This window comes from Ambystoma mexicanum, chromosome 1p (genome assembly GCF_040938575.1).
Source record: "Ambystoma mexicanum isolate Mex_15411 chromosome 1p, UKY_AmexF1_1, whole genome shotgun sequence".
In the NCBI taxonomy this organism is placed as follows: domain Eukaryota; kingdom Metazoa; phylum Chordata; class Amphibia; order Caudata; family Ambystomatidae; genus Ambystoma; species Ambystoma mexicanum.
The window spans coordinates 1452597107-1452616604 of NC_090921.1; the positions used below are offsets into that span (position 1 = coordinate 1452597107).

The window sequence follows — 19498 nt, forward strand, 5'->3', positions numbered from 1 at the left end:
CCCTTATTTATCATGCCAAAGGACATCACCAAGTTTATGGTAGGGGCAGACTTACTACCAACACCCACAAGGCTATGATTGGGCAAGAGCACAGTTCCCGCCTTGCTCTTTGCTGGTTGGATGAAAGAAAGGGCTGTCATATTTTATGAGATGATCTGGAAACCTCCTATAGCTATTGGAACCAAAATCTAACTTTCCCACAAATACATATGTATGTAGTTATGCCCTCTAAGAAAATCGAATACATAAATTACATATTTTGTGGGTCACATTCCAACCCAACTCCCAAGTCGGTGGGATCTGATTTAGTCTTTCTGTTGAATTTTGGCACTTTTAACCATGAAAAGTTTGGCCTAACTTTTCCCAATTATGTACATATATGCACAATTGCCCCTAGAATATGGATACACAATATTATGTTTGCAGCATTAATAGTTTCTGCACAATTGGTCATTCTTTATAACTTCTGTTCCTTACGCAGTAAGAAATTCTACCAAGTTTTCAAATGAATAGCAGAAATTCAGATTTAGATGTATGCACTTTTCACCCTTTTTCTTATTCTTGCTGCCAAATTAAATGTCTTGAGGTTCAGTGACAAAATAAGCATTTTAAACCCAAAAGTCACATGTCAGGTTTTTTTCTACGCAAGTGTGAGCAAATGGCAAATCCTTTGAAGTTGAATGAGGGGCCTCTCCCTGGGGAGTGGAGCTTCCTGCCACTCCCCTGGAAGGGTGAGTGTCCAAGCCTGCTTTTGTCTTCACCTGGAACACAGACGAATGTCTATTGAAGTCCCTTTGTCATGTGTATGCAAGGCCTTCCAGCAGCAATTACAAGGAAATGGAAAATAAGAAAGCCCCAGAAATTCAAAATGTGCCTGGATTAAACCCATTTACCTGAAACAAAGGCAGCAAACCAATGGGAGAGGCAAGCTGGCTGCTCACCAACCAAAGCCCAAAGCTCATACATAAATTCAAATCTCAGTCAGCCTCTCCCGATATTTTGGAACTTAATGAAGAGATGAGGCTGGCAAGTAAGGACCGTGAGGGCAATGAAAGGGACCAGCACTAAAAACAGAAGGGTTTGAGTGGCCATGGTGGGCAGAAGACTGGGGGTCTGGGCATGGGGGACCACCAAAAGAAGAAGGGTTCCGGCGGGAACCAGGCTGATGAGAGATGTAGAATTAGCAATTGGTGGGATGAAGGTATGTATTATGGAGACTTTAGGGTTTGGAACTGCCTGATTATAAGAGGGACAGCCCTAAAGGAAAGGGAGATGCAGTAAAATTGGCCTTATTTTGGAACAGCCTAAAACAGGCAATAAAAAGACCTAGAACCAACTGCAAAGGTCTGTGGGATAACCATCCTTGAGTTACCATACTCTTAACCCGTCAAGACACCACACACCCCTAGAAACCTAAACCACTAGAAAGAATGAAAATGACATTCAAAATGTACAAAGAAATGGTGAAATTCAGAGTTGGATACTATGATGAGAGGGGGTACGAAACTAGGAAGGAAGTTGTAAAAAATAAATGATACAGGTGAAATTATAGTGTGCAGCATCCACACACACAGATATACCAATTGCCAAAAATGGAGGACGAAATAGCTTCTCTCAAATCAGCTGGCAGAGGCCACAAATAAAACCAAGGATCATTGTAACAAAAATAGGAAACCAAGTCACCCCCCACCAAGCTAATGTGGTGGTCCCAGTTCCACACAGAGAATCTCCCAGCTTTCTTTCGAGAAATAAATTGAAAAAGACATCCAGATTGAAAGTAAAATCACCCTAACCCACCACAATGAACCAAGATTACAAGAAAACGCTGCCACCTTCAAACCTCCGAAGTTGACAGTCCAAAACAGGTAAAAAGGTAAGAAAACTGTCTTCAGTACTTTGTCACACAAGCCACGCCACAGTGATGAAGAAGCAAATGTATACCCTACTGACATGCATCACTAAATTCTGCAACATATTGTTATAGTAAGTTGAGTTCCCCATGTCTTCAAACAAGGCCTGCCTCACACTGCTCCTAAAGAAACCGAATGTTGATGCACGTCACCGTGCAAATCTTGAATTTGCCCTTCCTGGCAGATATCCTTAGAAGAATCATTATAACCCAACTCCACTGCCATAGTGACAATCAAAGAGTCTTCTGTGATAGCCAATTAGGGTTCTGACCAAATTGGAGCAATGTTTGCACTTACTCTGCTACGTGCCAACCAAGTGATTGTCCTGATACTACTTGTCAAGACCATCTGATGCCCCAAGATTCTGATCACCAGACTGAAGACCACAATGGGACTGAACAGCCCTCCTCACAAATGAATAGAATCCTTGACCAGCTAGCCCAAGTTAAATTTGGCCAATTCCTATTCAGTATAATCGTAGGTGGACACTGCACACTTGGTGAAAAAGGTACTTGAAAAAAAACAATAGAGATAACTCAAATTCAAGATATTCTGTTATCTTCAGGTTCAGAGAAGAAAATGTGGTCCTGGCACATGAACCATACAATATACAGAAAACCAAACAAAGTTCCCACAATAGGGAAACTCCCATCCCCTGCACACTATCTTGTGGCTAGAAAAGTAATAACTTCACTCAATATTGGATCATGTTTAGTACAAAAACAATTCCGCATGATTACATAATGGAATTATATATAGCATGTAGTTGTTAAGACTTGTAGTGATTCTTCACTGCTCCAGCTTAAACGATGCAATTCTTAATCAGTCCCAACCTGCTCAGCTGCCGATGAGTTGGCTGTCAATGTTTATTATCTGATGGAATGGAATGCACGCCACTCAATAATGGAAACCCAGAATGGCTTTGCATTGAAATACCAATACATACATTTTAGTTTTTTTTTATTAAGGCATTTAGTTAGTCGCAAACCTTTGCCATTCGGAAATTCCAAAACAAAAAATCTTCAACAAGTAAAACATCCAGGTTACTTCATTTCAGCCATTGCTTTACATTTTATTTAAAACAGCATCTCCAAAAACTTCACCAATGAGTATGTCACTCTCACATTTTCTCCACCAATCAAGGTCTCCTGCCATGCATCTGCATCAACCCCATGTTTTTTGAACAGATGACTATGGAGGTGCAGTGTCCTGTAAGTTCTTAACTCATGGCAGAACAAGATAAGATGATTTAAGGTTTCTGTTTCTGTTGTTAAGGATTCCAATCGGGCGTCAAACACTGGACCAGGACACTTGGTTTTAGCCTGGGATGTGGTGCTCAATAGGAATGCTTTTTCTTTTATTTCAATGAATTCAAATTGAGCGGTACCCGACCCGTTTCACACCCCCTTTTACAAATACCCCGGGTCACAATGGACCATGAACCAGGCCGGTTGGTGAAAATACAATATTTATTTATTTTAAAATTCACAAAAATCACACACATTTTATTATTGGGCAGCAAACACCAATGGGGTGATAATAACAATGAAAATGGAAGCAATGCACTTGGTTAACCTTATAGTAGAACATATCCAACGCACAATTGATAAGGAGCACTTTTTGAATTAGGATAGATAGCACCCAAGTTAAGGTTTCCCCCTGCAATGTTCCCTCAATCCACAAATAATCAAATTCCGAGCGGATAGAAAGAAGCAACAGGTAGTCAGGGATAAGAGGCAACAAACAGATTCAAAATCCGACTCACAAAAATAAGAGACCAAAACTGATTTTAAACTCTTTATAAAGGCCTAAAATGACACTCAGATTTTGACAAATAATTAATTATATGTGTGTTTAAATAATGATAAACATATGTTTTACAACAGTAGTAGGTATGTTGTATCACTAGCAACCAGAAGGTAAGATATCACAAAGGCATACAGTTCACAGAGCAGGTTGAAATTGAAAACCCAGGGCAGTCAAATCACACATGGAAAAGTTGATTTTTTTCTAGTTTGCAGTTTTAAATGCAAAAACGTTTTTTTCAAAAAACGGGTGAAAAACACTGAATCGGAATACAGGGGAAGACATGCACAAATCAGTGATAATGTAGAGGTAAAAGGAGGGGTATAGCTGGTGAATTGAGAGAGATCTCGAAGGTAGAATGAGGTTCGTTTTTAGGAAAATAGAGCAGTTAAAAAGAGAAAATCGGGTTTAAAATGAATGGCACATTTTACTTAAACTAAATTATTTAGACTATATTGTTAAAGAGGGACACAGTAAGATCCAAGGTTGATTTGCGATGTCAACCTCGTCACCCCAGCATACAACTTTATGTGGAAATTTGTTTGATTATTCAAAATATGACGAAGGAGTTACACAAGAAGATGAATGAAAGAATTGCGTTAACACTAGAAAACAAAGACAGGGCGCACAGAGAATTAGAACAGTCTATACAAGTTATCATGGTATGGATAGGGTTGCTTAGAGAGTGGAACAAATACAAAAGTCAAGATGGGGTAGACTATGGCTCATGGGATGTGGGATACTCACAGTCCACTTTTGAATCTGGGATTGTGGACAGTCAAACCGGTTCTGGTCCCAAAGGATTTTGGTCACCGGATAGCGGACTCTCCTGGTAAAAGATGGCTGGGCAAAGGTCTGGTCACTGGATAATCAGGCCAGCTGGATGGCAGGGTTGCAGCGGGCATGCAGTTAGTGGGAAAGAAGCCGGTCTGACTTCAGGATGCTCCCCAAAAGAATACCACAGCTTCTCCCTTTGGATATTGGGATTTTTAGTGGGGTTTCAAGATTGAGGCCTTGCTAGGATGGTCAGCAATGTTTTGGCCTTACAGTGGGACCTGCAATCAGCTATGCTTTGGCTTTGGAGTTGGATCTGGATTCTGGCAAGATGAAGGTAGAAGATCTGGAACGCAGACGCAGGAAATTCAGGAAAAAATCTGTCCAGAGTTCTGTCAGGGACCCTTTTTATAGAACGTGGTGACATCATCAAATTATATGGCAGGGCAGGCTTAGCTAAGCTCGCCTCTAAACAACTGGACTGGTCAGGGGTAATGGTTGACGCCTTGCTCTCAACAGGAGATTTTGCACAAAGCGCTCTGCTTCAGCGTATGTATTCTTTTTGTGCACTTTATTCATGGTTTACCATTTGTCACAGATGCTTTCTCAACATAAAGAAAAGTGAATGATTAGTGAATAGCCATGTTCATGGGAGATCTTGATCTGCGCATTTTCACAATGTGCATTTGCGACTATTCATATATGATCTATCAACACATGATCAATTCACATGCAGCATCACATGTATCCCTACCACGTGATTATGTGTAAGTATTAGACATGTGCCAGGCACTGATATTAGATGCCCATGTACTTGCACTATTTTGTAACTGCTACCATCAATGGCAGTTAATACCACTACGGAAGGGCCTAGAAAATCCCATTCCCATGCCCCATGCCTACACAAAAGCCCAAAACATTGGCATTGACAATGCTTGTTAATAATGGCTTCCAATAAAGGACCACTCCCTTTTTAAGAATGTGCTGCTATAGGCCCTTGTTGGATTAGTGCAGGCATGCGCTCACATACGTGATTCTCCATGGAAACAGGCCCTTCCTTCATATTTGTAAAGTACTGACTCGGTCCAAATTGAAAAGACTTGCAAAACACACTCCGCAGGGCAACAAAAGACTCACTTAAGATACAACCACATCCTCCCCCCAAAAACATATACAACACAACAACCAACTTACCAAGATTTTTTTTGAAATATCTCTACATACTCAGGAAATATATATCAACAATGGGGAAGAATAAAAATCGAATACATGGCATGCAAACTTGCTCAGATAGAGGCTGCAATCAAAAGCAGCTCCTTCAGTGAGCTCTGGGGAAAGTTATTAATAATGTCCATATATGGACAGACCGCTATAGAAACTTATATAAAGACGTCCCCACAGAAAACCTCTCAGACAATAGAACAATGTCCTGACTAAGTGGAATCTCACAGAGGGCATTATTAAAGACCTACAAAACCCCATAGGAAAGCCTATAGCATTTCGAGGAATTAAAAGAAGTCGACAAAAAACTAAAAGCAATCGGGTCCTGTGTCCCACCTAAAATACTAAAGGAGATGCTCAAGCAAAGCTCAGACCAAAATAAATAAAAGCACTGCTGAAACTATTCCATATCATTCTACAATGTGGGCACTTCCCCGACAGCGGATCTGAAAGACTCCTTACTCCGAGCTATAAAGACGGTGACGCCCTAGTCCCAAGCTCCTACAGGGGAATCTGTGTGAATAGTAACCTCAGCAAACCTTTTTGCAGCCTCGCTAACCAAAAAATCCTGAACTTCCTAAGTGACAGTAACAGCTTAAATAAGAGTCAGGTAGGAGGAGTCTTACGCAAACACGGAACCCCAGACCCCATTTTCATCTCGCTGTCCCTCATTAGCAAATATGGAAAGTACAAAATCAGGGGGTAATATTTGCTTGCTTCACCGATTTACAAAAAGGGTTTGATCTGATCTGGCAGCTTAAATGACTGCATGCTGGACTAGTTGGGAAGACCTATGTCATAATACAATCATTGTACAACTCAATTAGCTACAAGGTAATTAACTATATGCAAAAGGGGTATTTTAAACAGAAATGAGGCATAGACAAGGGTGCATCCTCAGCCCAGTTCAACCACTAATGAACGACTGCACTGCATTACTAGAGAAATCCCAGGCTACAGGTCTGAGACTGAATGGCTCTGAAACAAAATGCCTGATATATGCAGATGACCTGGCCATAATAGCACCCATCCAGGAAGGACTTGCTTAATGTCCTTGAAGAATACTGCAGGACCTGGGCTCTAGAGGTGAACATACAAAAAGACCTAGATAATTGTATTCAAGAATAAAGCAACAAAAATAACAAAGACAAATTCAAACTAATAATAGTTCAGCATGTTAAAAAAAATAACTTCAAGGAAAAACCATACCTGCATTCTGGCTATCAAGCAGCAACGGCCCCACTTCAATCCACCTTTAAAAGTAATTCTAAGGTTTTTTGGCAGCACCATTAACTCCGACTTTACGAGAGTGAGCTGTGAGGTTCATCAGTAAAAACGTGACATACAGAATGGGACAAACCTCCCCCAGAAAATGCACACCTCGAGCTCTGCAAACAGGTTCTTTATGTGCATAGAAACTGCCCGAAACATAGGTTTCCAGGAGAACTGTGGAGATTACTCCTACGGCTCAACATCTAAAAGTGCATTTTTAAATTCTGGCCCCTTATCAAGCGCAGTAACTCAAACTGATTGTGAGTGGCAGTAATAGTAAACAAGTTTAGATGAAGTTCGGCAGCACATACCACCAGACTTGTAATGAGGCCTCAAGTTCCCCTCCCTTACCTCACACCATCCTGAAGCAGAAAACACAACAGTCTGGCAGAGAAAATGGTGTTTACCCCTTCCCTGATATCACAGCAGTGGATTATGACTTTCAGAAGCATCTGCTATGAAGTCCCAGCAGGAAGATACAGCATTTTGAAGTGGAAATAGATGCATATTCTCAAAATGATTTGACAATTCAAATGTGCAATTATTGCTGATGGCTTTCGATGGAAGCCATACACAGCAATATGATTTTTGCAATTAGGAGGGAATGAAAGGTAGAGACTTGGTTTAAGCACTCGGATTTGAATTTGATTGGGGCTGTGCAATGCTTGGGGTGGCAAAAGGCTAAAGAGCACACCCGGGCTGCACTTTGGGGCCTCAATTAGATAGCAGATTTTCATACTGATGTTACTGCCCCTGTAACCAAGATAGCAGTGTTTTGTGACTGTCTCAGGAACAGCACCCATTATTCAGCACAAAATCCCCTCTGTGTCATATCGTTCATCCGCAGGGCATACATGCCTTCTCCCGCACCACCCACATGTATTTGGCTTTATGTGTTTTATGTGTTTGGTACCCCTCGAGGTACTATGCAACAGTGCAATTCTAATTCCACACCTCCCTGTGTCGCTGCCAGGACGGAGGTGATACCTCAAGGGAGTGGAATGGCAGAGGAGGACTGCATCTGCCTTTGTGGCACAAAAGCGGCCCACTCAAGAAGTCACAAGGGCTAGCCCCGCCCCTTCCAGGAAAAGGAGCAGCGGGCAGACCTTACATCTCAACTACAGTGATACGATCCCGCAGCTGCGAAACAGGAGGCCCGGACCAAAGGATGTGAGTGGTGTCCCGCCACATAGCCTCACTTTGTCCAGACAAAAGGGTGAGAGCACAACCCAGCAGGGCCTGGGAGGAAAGGGCCCTAGGCTCAGCACCAAGGTGACAGCGATACTGCCAAGCACCCAGCACAGCATCCTGATCCTGACAACACAAACCAGGCACACTATACTTCACATATACCCAGAGGGAGGGGCATATCCTGTACCAGTAAACACAGGGCGTGTGTGGGTTTGCAGCTATGTCATCAGAAGACTTCCCTGCTACGGGTCTGCACGCCCCTCAGAAACATTCCATTTGGCACAGGGTGACACCATCCTGTGGCAAGTCCTGGTGGTGTTTGATTTAACTGACACAAGTAACCCAGGCCCCTGGTAGGCCATCTGGGTGAAGGACTTCAAGGTCTATGTAGGAGCCATGCGGTACGTCAATGATGAAAGAAAAAAGAAGCAGTTGACCCTGGCAGTAGGTGCGGCAGTCCGAGACATCCTGTATGAACAGATAGACGAAGAGAAGGTGATGTTCCACGAAATCCACAAGGCCCTAGCTACATACTTTGCTCCACACACGAATGTCGACTACGAATGATACATATTCCATTCTACAACCCAGGAACTATTGAAGACCCTTGATACTTCGTCATGCGGCTAGGCATCAGCATGAAACACTGTGCTTTTAACCAATACTCCAACGATGAGGCGCTCAGTTCCTAAGTAATCTCAGAATGTGAGTCACCTGCGTTGACTACAGAAACAAAGATCACTGGACGAAATTCTGGCCATGGCCAGATCAGCCTCAGCCATCTCCCTACAAGTCAAAAACATGGGTATAATTCAAATTGGGACCTCAACAAAAGATCTTGAGACGGTCCAAAAAGGGTCACAGACACAATGGGAGGTGCCAGGAAACCCAGCATGACATGCTATCAGTGCAGCTACGAATACCCACATGATGGCACGTCTCCAGCCCTGGGGCAGAAGTGCGCAGCGTGCAGGGGAGAGGACCACTTCACAATCCGAGAGCGACTGATCAGGTTCATCTGCAAACCAACAAAAAGAGAGGGGCTACGTGTGCGCCCTGCATAACACCACAGCCACAGAACACAGCCCAATGTTCACCTTGCAAGTCCTCAGTAAGCCCACATTTCTCATTGACACTGGGGTGACAGTAAATGTCATGAGTGAATAAACTTACAAGCTCCCGCAACCCCCAAAGCTGAAGCCATCAATACTGGACATTTACCCATATGGGTCCGATACCATGCTGCCATGCAACCACGGTGTGTGCACACAAATTTCACACAGCCCGCATCCAACTGCACGTCTCATCCATGGCAGCCAACAGTGGGTGTATATTGAGCTTAAAAATAGCACTGGACATGTGCCTGGTCCACATCTTATATCGCATGATGTGCACAAATATCTGGCACCGGACGGCAATATGCTCAAAATGTTCCCCAACCTATTCAAGGGCTTAGGGAAATTGCAAGGTCCGACTGCACACAGACCCCACTGTCAAGCCAGTTGCCCAACACTACAGCGGAATCCCCATTAATATCCAGACACAGGTCGAAGAAGAACTCTGACGCCTGCTGGAACTCAACATTATTGAGCGGGCGAGTGGCCCGACACTGTGGGTCTCCCCAATAGTCCCTGTGCCAAAGAAATCAGCAGAGGGATCCATTCGACTATGTGTGGACATGCCCAGACCAAACTAAGTCATCCAAAGAGAGAGATGTCAGGAGCCCAGGATCACCAACATGATACACCTGTTGAATGGCACCACTGTCTTCTCCAAGCTCGATCTGAACAAAGGCTACCACCAGCTGGAACTGGCACCCGAATCCCGCTACATCACGGCTTTTGTAACACACATGGGTTTGTTACACTACAAAAGACTCAATTTTGGTATCTCATCGGTGGCAGAAGTTTTCCAGGGTGAGTTACACCAGATTATAAAGCATATACCAAATTGCCTGAATTACAGTGACAACATCCTTGTCTTCGGCAAATCCCTGAGTGAACATGATGACACCCTATACTGTGTCTGTCTAGCACTGGAATCTGCCCAAGTCTTGCTGAATAAGGACAAATGCGAGCTCCGGAAACACACCCTGATATTTTCTGGACACATCTTTTCGGAACAAGGGATGAGACCTGACCCGGAGAAAGTGGTAGTCCTGACTGAAACATCTAGGCCATCCACCATCTCAGACCTTAGATCTTTTCTGGGATTGGCAAGTTACTGTGCCAGATACTTGGAAAACTATGCCACCATCAGTGCACCCCTCTGCGACCTCACCAGAGAGGGTCAGGAATTCATCTGATCACCCGAGTGACAGGCCAGTTTCGAGAACCTATGCGTGAAAATCGCAGTAGTGGCAGACATGGCCTACTTTAGCTCGACAAAAGAAATGGAAGTTACGGTAGATGAGAGTCCAGCAGGACTCAGTGCTATACTATCTCAATTTGACCCGAAGAAGCCTTACGTTAAACATGTGGTTGCATATGCCAGCCGCAGTCGCACTGATACCGAACAGAGGTATTCCCAGGCTGAGAAGGAGAACCTGGCAGTGGTCTGGGCATGTAAATATTTCCATGTCTTTCTGTATGACAAGGCCTTTCACCATCATCACGGATCACCAGGCCCTCCTCACAATTTATGGCAGCCCAAGGGCACGGATCCCGCCACGCATCGCCAGATGTGGACTCTGGCTGTAGGACTATACATGTACTATTCAAGACAGGCCAGGGAAGGACAAAAAGCCAGCTGACTACCTGTTGTGGCCCCCACGGGGGGCAGAACGGCAAGGCCACTCTATCGCAGAAGAATACCTGAGCTATGTCATCCACCAAATGAAACCATTCCCGATCGCCTGGACGACGCTCCAGTAGGAATCGGAGGCTGACCAGACTCTCGCCATTGTTGCCCATTGCCTCCAGGGGGAAGGATGAGACACGCCAAAGACATGGTCAAACATATGGATCAAGGTGTCGGGGAGGACGTACAAAACCCGTGTTTAGTCCAAGAAGAACTTACAGTCACAGGAAGATAACATCATCCTCAAAGGTTGCAAGATTGTACTACCGAGATCCCTCTGCAAAAGGGTCATGGACCTTGCCCATGGAGGCCATCCGGGTACTGCCTCGACTAAGGATATGCCTTACCAGAAAGTATGGTTTCATCAACTCAATAGCAGGGTGGAAAGCACTCTGCAGAACTGTGCCATATGCAGGGTCATTACCCCCCCTAAAGCCTCACCTGTTGTAGATGTCCTGTCTGCCTGATGGTAACTGAGAGGAATTGGCGATCGACTTCTTTGGACCTTTCAGTGATGGCTCCCATGTAATTGTGCTAATAGATGAATACTCGCGATTCCCAGAGGTCCAGATCATACCCTCCACCTCTGCTACAGCAGTCAAACCTATGCTGTGGAAAGGATGCTCACAGCCTACGGCATCCTGAAGGTCATCAGGTGGGACAATGGACCGCCATTCATGAGTCATGACTTTGCAAACTTTGCAAACTATATGGGCTTTAAACATCACAAGATAACACCCCTATGGCCACAGGCCGACGGCATGGTGGAACGATTCATGTCCAGCATCAAGAGAACTTTACAGATTGCTTATGTTATGGGCAAACCATTCAAGAAAGTATTAAAACAATTTTTGAGAGATTACAGACACACCCCGCATTGCTCTAGAGGCGAGTGTCCGGCTGACCTTATGTTTGGCCGACGGATCCATACACGACTCCCGCACAATCCCAACAAAAAAATGGACCAGCCGGATGACGGTGAGGTGAGGGCATGAGAAGCCACAACAAAGCAGGCAATGAAAGAGACAGTGGATACCCGGAGAAGGGCCAAAGAGTTTGGGCTGGATATCGGAGATGGTGTATTGGGTAAGCAGGTGTAGCAGAGGAAAGAGGTCTTGACATTCATTCCCAAGACACTCTCTGTCTCTCACCGGAAGCATGATCACTGCAAGTGATGGTGAGGGATGGTCCATAAAGTGCAACGTGTCCCACTTCAAGAAAATAGGAGATGGAATGTTCCGAGGCAGGGACACAGAAAAAGAGATGCTAGGAGACTCTGACTAGTCATATCTGGGGTATAGTGAGGCGTCGGAGGAGGAGTGGGACGTGACAGAGGAGTCTCAACACTCCTCGCTCAGGATGAATCCTGTATGCCGGTCATCAGGATGCCCTGTGAGAGTTAAGATAAAGCCCACGAGACTAACAGAAGAAATGGAGTGAGCCTCCATTGAGTTCACGGAGGGGGGAGGAGTCACATTGTTATGAAGCCTGTTAGCCTCGTTATGTGGCAGGGGCCGTTGGGTTGCGGGGCAGGGGGAAGGAATTGATGGGGACAGAAAGGAAGCAGTTAGTGAATACCAAATAAAGAGACGTGTAAGGACGTGTTCTCTGGTCTCCTTGATTGCAGGTCCGACTCGGTATATGGTTGGCAGGCCGACTAAGGTTCCTGGCGAGGATCAGCGGTGCCCTGCTGATCGGGACACCACCCACCCCACTCACCTACAACAAATGCAGAACAGCAGGGGGCTCAGTTCTGTTGTTCATCTGATAATCAGCCGAACAACAGAAGTGAGCCCCCTGTGGTTCTTGTAAAGTGTGCTTGCGCGGGTGATTCTTTAACAGGCACTGGCCAGGCCAGACCTATATTAAAGTTTACATGACACTAAGCTCAAGTCTCTGGCTCGGTGTCATGTAAACTGGAGGCAGGGTGCCTTAATTTGCTGCACCAGGGTGCGCCCTCGTGCAGCCGCACCCCCCAAGCACACCTTGAGCAGGCGCTGCCCTGAGCCAGCAAGAAGTAATGTAGCCATCTGAAGGAAAAATGTAGCAATGCACTTGTGGCATGCTAACATTACACACCATAGTGTCAGTAAAATCAGGTAAGCAGAGTCTGCTGTGCAAATGGCCAATTCAAATCTGGCCATCTGATTAACTTCTTCTTGTAGCCACAGATTAGTCAGAGATGAACATGCTGCACGCATGACCTGTAATGGGTATGTTTTGAAGAAGCATGAGTGGAAAAGTACAGGTGCAAAATGCAGAACTCAGAAAGAGACAGTACATTTTTGTACATTTAAATTTGAGATTTCAAGAGGTTTTTTCAACAATTGCATTACAAAAAAGAGCTATTTTTAATTTTAACGATTTTACCATTCTGATCACTACAAGGACATCCTTGTGTATACGCTGTGTGGAGAAATACATGAGGTTTATTTTGGGAACTTATGTGATGGTCTAAAAGGGAATATCTAAAGCTTATGTGAAAGCCATAATGCATACACAGGGGGTCTGATGCCCGTATTGTTCCGCCATGCTATCTCACATAATGTATTGAACATTTTAACATTTAGCTTTTCATTGAAATTAAACATTCAGCAGACATTGTTTACTTACAGGCAACTTGCCACCCTTCCTCCTCTCGGATGGCGTATATATGTTCAAGTACAAGCAATCCTCAGATATTGAAAATGTGGGTAGTGTGGACTGAAAAACCTCCTTCAGCAGTTCAATTGCCTTCAAATTTTGTAAGCACCTTCAAATGAAAAGAGACATTTGTTAATAATTCGCTTAGTAATCTTAACAATAATAGAGATAGCAGCTGTGCACAAAGGTGTTGGAAAATGTAATGCCATCATTTTTCTGCGGAATAACTACCAAAACTCATTTACCATTACCACCACTCAGTCTGGCATGCAGTGTTAATGCCTGTTTTTGGAGTCCATAAAATTCCTTTGGAATGTTTGTAATTAGCAGTGAGCCGTTGATCTGCCTTGGTAAATTCACTGATTTTTGGTTGCGAAAGTGGACTTTTTACCTCCAGCTACAAACTCGGATGTGTTGGTGCAGTAAAATCAGCAGTAATTACGTTACTTCAATAAAAAAAATAGTGGTACAGAATTACTACCACAAATTGGTCACCCACCTAACTCCTTATGAGGCCCATTGGTTTTTCATTCTTCTTCCATGTATTTAATGAATGATTAAATTGTGATATTTTTAACATATTGCTATGGCTGCATTGTCCAAGGTGTGGCATGCGTTTATATCACTACTTTAGCATATGTAAAAGAAAACACGAACCGGAACACAACACAGGAATGACTGAAAAGATATTTTTAAAAAAACTACAGTATTTAAAATGGAATTGTTTAGAACAAACGACATTGTTCAACACATTTTCAAGCTCTATCGCAAAGCAGGCAGAGGAAAGGGTTTTGAATCGAGAGAGGAATACAGAAAGACCGAGAACGTGGCAATGATTTTGAAGGCGAGGGAACTATTAGAACAGTGAAAGATGGAGAGCAAAGAGAATGAGGCTCTGGTCGCCCAACGCCAATTAATACACAGATAACAGAACTAGCATATTTGTATTCTAAATGTAGTGCTTTCAAGACACTAAACCAAAGGGGAAGCTGATGGCAGTGAGTTAATGGCACAGAAGGAGATGTGTCATAATGGCAGTGGTGATGTGACCTGTATAATAGGACTGAAAAGAAATACAGATAGCCTGGCATGTACTGGCCTACAGGGCATTTCTCCAAGGGCTACTGCTGGCCCTTTTTTTTATAGCAAATGTGTTTTTCTTTCCCTTCCTATAATTATTTATTGCATACTGTGTTGTTTAATTCCATCCATATTTCTGGTTGGGGTAACATGTATGTTTCTTGGGGGATTTTCATGATGTATTAATTTGTTGGTGATATATGTTTGTGAAGTACGATGAATGCTTTCTAGGATATGGTAGCATGATGGTTGCTGTATGTGATCCTCATGTGCATTGAACATGTCTTTGGCCCTGAGAAAGCTCCGTTTTGGACTGAAACACTGGTAGGATGTTCGAAACTGTGCAATGTTATGTGATCGGAATAGTGTGTAATAATAAGATCTAACCATTATGGTCTTTGTTCATTAGGGGTTGCGCAACGATACAAGATTTGTATAATATATGCTATTTTACAAAATGTCATTGGGGGTTGTGTTTTAAATTAATCTTTATAGACCTAGCACAAAGGCAGTGCCAGGAGTTGTGGACCCCGAAGACAGAGTTAAAGGCCTGAGTGCAGCAAGGTGAGTGACTGGTGGTGGAGAAGCCATCTTCCAGGTGCAGCACAAAAAGATTTGGTAAGGTGGCAGGGCAATCCTCCCCCAGCTTAAGGTAAGGAGGAGGACGTGGAGGACAGGGTATTCACTGTGTCTGGCTGCGTACAGTGTGCCATATACTGAACACTGACAACATGAAAAACATGGTTTACAGTGTTAATATAGGTATATGTTGGACACTGGCAGCATAGAAATGGGTTTTCCAGGGCAATGCTAGCACATATTGGGCTGAACCAGCATGGACACATGTTTTACATTAGCAATGTTGGCATATGTTGGGCACTGGCAGCATGAAAATGTCTTTTCCAGGGCAATGCCGGCAAATATTCATGTGCACTGGCAGTATGATAGTGCAGTAGGATTGGCCTGTTGTGTTGTGAGGGCTTTTGATCTGCATTGGGCACAGACAGTATGAAAATGTGTTATGCAGGGCAGTTCTGGCATATCTTGGTCAGACTGGCAGCTTGAGGTTTTGTTTCATAGGGCAATGCTGGCATATATTGGTGAGACAGATCACATGTTGTTGGTCACCTTACCTGGCATGTATTGTAATTTTTCATGTGCTCCTCTGCAGAACCAAATGAAAATGCTATGGCTTTTTATTGATGACATTTATTGTAATTTTTCATGTGCTCCACTTCAGAACCAAATGAACATTGTATGGCTTTTTAAACCAATTATTCTGACCTCTACGCTGCAAAATTATCAATTTTAAATGGTTATTTTAAAAAAAACATCTCAGAGAGAAACCACCAGGAGCCTCCTGAATGCATTTGTCAGTTAAGGTTGATTTGTGGAAACCATTTACACACTTCAACTTGAAAAATTAATTAGGCACTCATTTTAAGTGTGCAGGGGGAAAAGCCAATCTTGCCACTACTTTATAATTAGCTGTATTACATTGAAGACACAAGAAAACACAGAGCAGTTATTCCAGTAGCATGTTTCTTGGATAAGGTCTCTAAGAAGAACGCCCTCAATGCTTTCCCTTCCGGTGAGTAACAAATAATTTCAATGAAGGGAACTGGCACTTACGAATCTGTTTGCTGCGCCTGAGGGAAGCCAGTAGTTAATTATTTAATCTTTCATAACGCAATTATACCAGAGACCATTCTCTAAGAGCAGGACATGGATTCAAACCTGCGTTGATCTGCATTGTCTTGCCTCTAAGACAATCACTTTGCCCCTGAGCTATCCTCCCACCCAGGTAGATAGTTTGTTGCAGTCATTGGGAAAGAGGAGTCTTTCCCTCTCTCAACGTATGTCCTCTACCTGAAACAGAGCACTTTAGTTGGAGAGAGTTGGCATAAGAGGGCCAATCGATGTAGGAGAACAATCCAAAGTCAATCGAAAACAATGAATGCCTAATCAGTTTTTAAGATTTTCTTTTTATTGAAAATGAAAAATGCGTATGTGTTTTTGTTTGATACTGTGTATAGTTGCATCATGTATTTTTGGGCACTTCCAGTGCCTCATGCCACCACTGTCAAAAGTGCTTTGAGTGATTCAATACATAGATCAGAATTAGCTTCCTTACATAGAGGGGTAAGATGTTGCCTCCCTGACGTCTCCCCAGGGCTCAGCAGGTTCAGGAGGAGCGTATCTCAGTTCGCCAATTGGCGGCTTTGCAAAAGGAATTCCATAGAATACGTCAATAGCTCGGTCTGTTCCTATAACTCTGAGTTGTTTCCCTTGAAGTTGGCCAAACTTTGTTGATACTAGTGGGTGAGAATCTTCTTGTCCTGTGTAAAAAGGAATGAGACAAGTGTTAAACTGATATGCACATTTTGTTAAACTGATATACACATTTCTTGACTACTTTTTAAAGCACACCTGCAGGGCTGCTCGGCATAGGTTTTAGTGTACCTTGCATGGATAATTGTTCATTATTTGTATTGCTCTGAATAATGCACTATGCTTGAATGTGTATATCAGACATCTTCTACATATTCAGGAATGTGTGTGAGACCTCTAGCTTCATTATACCAAATCACATAATTTAAAGTACATTTGTCCTTATAGTTGTGGATTCTATGTAATGATACATATGTGTTTTCAGGTTTTGTGTTTGTTTAATTGTTTGTGCAACCCCTGTGACTTTCTATCACCCCCCAGTCTAGTGCTACAGTGATATTTGCAGATCCTCGTTGACATCCAAGATTGGTGCTCTGCAAAGACAGAGCTCATGTAACCGAGGGATCGCGACTCAATCATTACGTAGAGAAATTTGGTTAACTAATTTAAACAAGCATTGCCAAACCCAATAGTGTTGGCTTAGTTATACTCCGCTTGAGAGCGGAATATGGACATATCTCTCTTTTATCAACCTAAATGGCCTTTCCATCAAACACATCACCTCTCTTTGACCCCAAAATATCCCCAAAACTCGAACAATACAGCTGTGTGAGATGCTGTGTATCATTTTGCTGCTAGGTGTAGAGTCAACATACAGCAGGCATATGCACATCCAGTACACTATGCCTGTAGTTGTACAGGACTGAAAGTATGCTCATATGTGCTCAGGTGCACATCCATGCCAGAGCTTTTGTAGCTAGCGGTTAGAAGTCTAGACTTGAAATCGAGCAGCTTTAGTAGTTGTGTGTAACTTCCGCCCAACAAATGATCTCCTATTATTCATTTTGCCTCTGCCATTATTATATAAGAATACTTCTTTGTGCAATATAGACAGCTGTTTGCTTGCTAGATTGTAGTCTAGTTTTCTAGATTTTTTCCCAGTGTAAACTAGGAGAACGTTTGGTACTCTAGGAGAACTGCCTAAGACCTGAACCCATTAATTTATCTAGTTCAATCCTAAAGAGCTGAATAGGGGGAACTGGCAAGCCATCACACTATAATGTATTTATGAGACAAATGGGAGTGTCCTAGACAACCAATGATCTTTTTCTTTGATTGTATGCAGGTCTGCCTGTCTGCCCATTGTTAATAATAATAATGTTATGTTTGTTTTGTATCAGTTATTAGGAACTACAATGGCATTTGAACAGTTTCAGGGTGCTGTTCTGTGTCTTTTCAAGTGACTCCTGATTCAGTCATGTAACAAGATATAAAACAAGGGCCTCTTTACAGTGAATGATGTTTTTCTCTGAGAATAAGCTCTACACAGTAGGCAACTAAAATCTGAGGTGCAGATTCGGGAATGAAATCCATAGTGTTGGTGAACTCCAAGGGGCCTACCCTCTTACATTTGCACAGTATAGAGGTGGATTGCTAGTAGGCAAACACTGCTAATAGGGGAACTAGTGAATTCAGCAACTCTACTATCTCCAACTGTTGAAATGCATCATCATTCAGTCAAAATAAACCACACAAATTTCACACCACCTAGATGATCAAAAGCTTTTTTCCTTTCTTAGAACTCTGCCTCTCCATCAAGTGTTAATAAAAGCTTTGTTTCTGCATTTAGCATTTTGTTATGCTTGTGATTGCACAAGACTGTAAGAGGTATGTTTCCCTGGCACATGCACAGTAACTCGGCCAATCCCACGATATTATTTCTGTCTCTAGCCCTGCCACCTGCTCACCAGCGCTGCATCGCAGTAGTGTGTCCACATGCTGCACTTTGCCCCTCCTCCATAGCAATCATCAAGGGTACGCTGCCATTGACATGCAACCCAAAGGAAAGGAATGGCTGCCCTCGAAGGAGTTAATCGACACCTCGACAGTGAATCCCCCAGTGCATACCAAGTTACAGGATTGCCTCATGATGGGGAAAGGGCAAAAAGGTGAACCACATGATCTGACCAATAAGATCTTTTCAGCATTCTCCAACACAGGGGGTGACTTCACAGGAATGATCGAGTATTTTACAGCAGGCCTAAATAAACATTGCAGAACACAGTCCTGGCACAATTTTTTCACGGAAATGGTACCAAGAATCAAAAACGAAACTTAGATGGACAAGCAACAGAAATATACAAATATATAATTCAGAATATGAGTTTATGCAATATCATACTTTCTCGATTTTCACAACAACCACAAGGACTACAATAACCATTGAGGTGTCATTTTAAAGCATATCCCAAAGCATTTCTGATGTCAGAACTTTCATAACAAAGCGACATTGGGAACAAAAGTTATAATGTAGAATTTGATCACAGCTCTCCAGAAAGTGTGATGAAGCTGAAACTCAGGGAGACGTTAGCCTCATGAACCAAGTAACTGTGTACCAGATAGTGGATTTT

The 19498-nt window shown here is 43.1% G+C and overlaps 1 protein-coding gene across 1 annotated transcript in view; it reads right to left on the minus strand.

Moving 5' to 3' along the window:
- LOC138455172 (fatty acyl-CoA hydrolase precursor, medium chain-like) overlaps window positions 1-19498 on the minus strand; it is a 419018-nt gene that overhangs the window by 320462 nt on the left and 79058 nt on the right. Inside the window, exons 2-3 of the mRNA XM_069607090.1 lie at window positions 16831-17035; window positions 13587-13725 (exon numbers count right to left, since the gene is read on the minus strand). Coding sequence (XP_069463191.1) covers window positions 13587-13725; window positions 16831-17035 — 344 coding nt within the window. The remainder of the gene's footprint in view (window positions 1-13586; window positions 13726-16830; window positions 17036-19498) is intronic.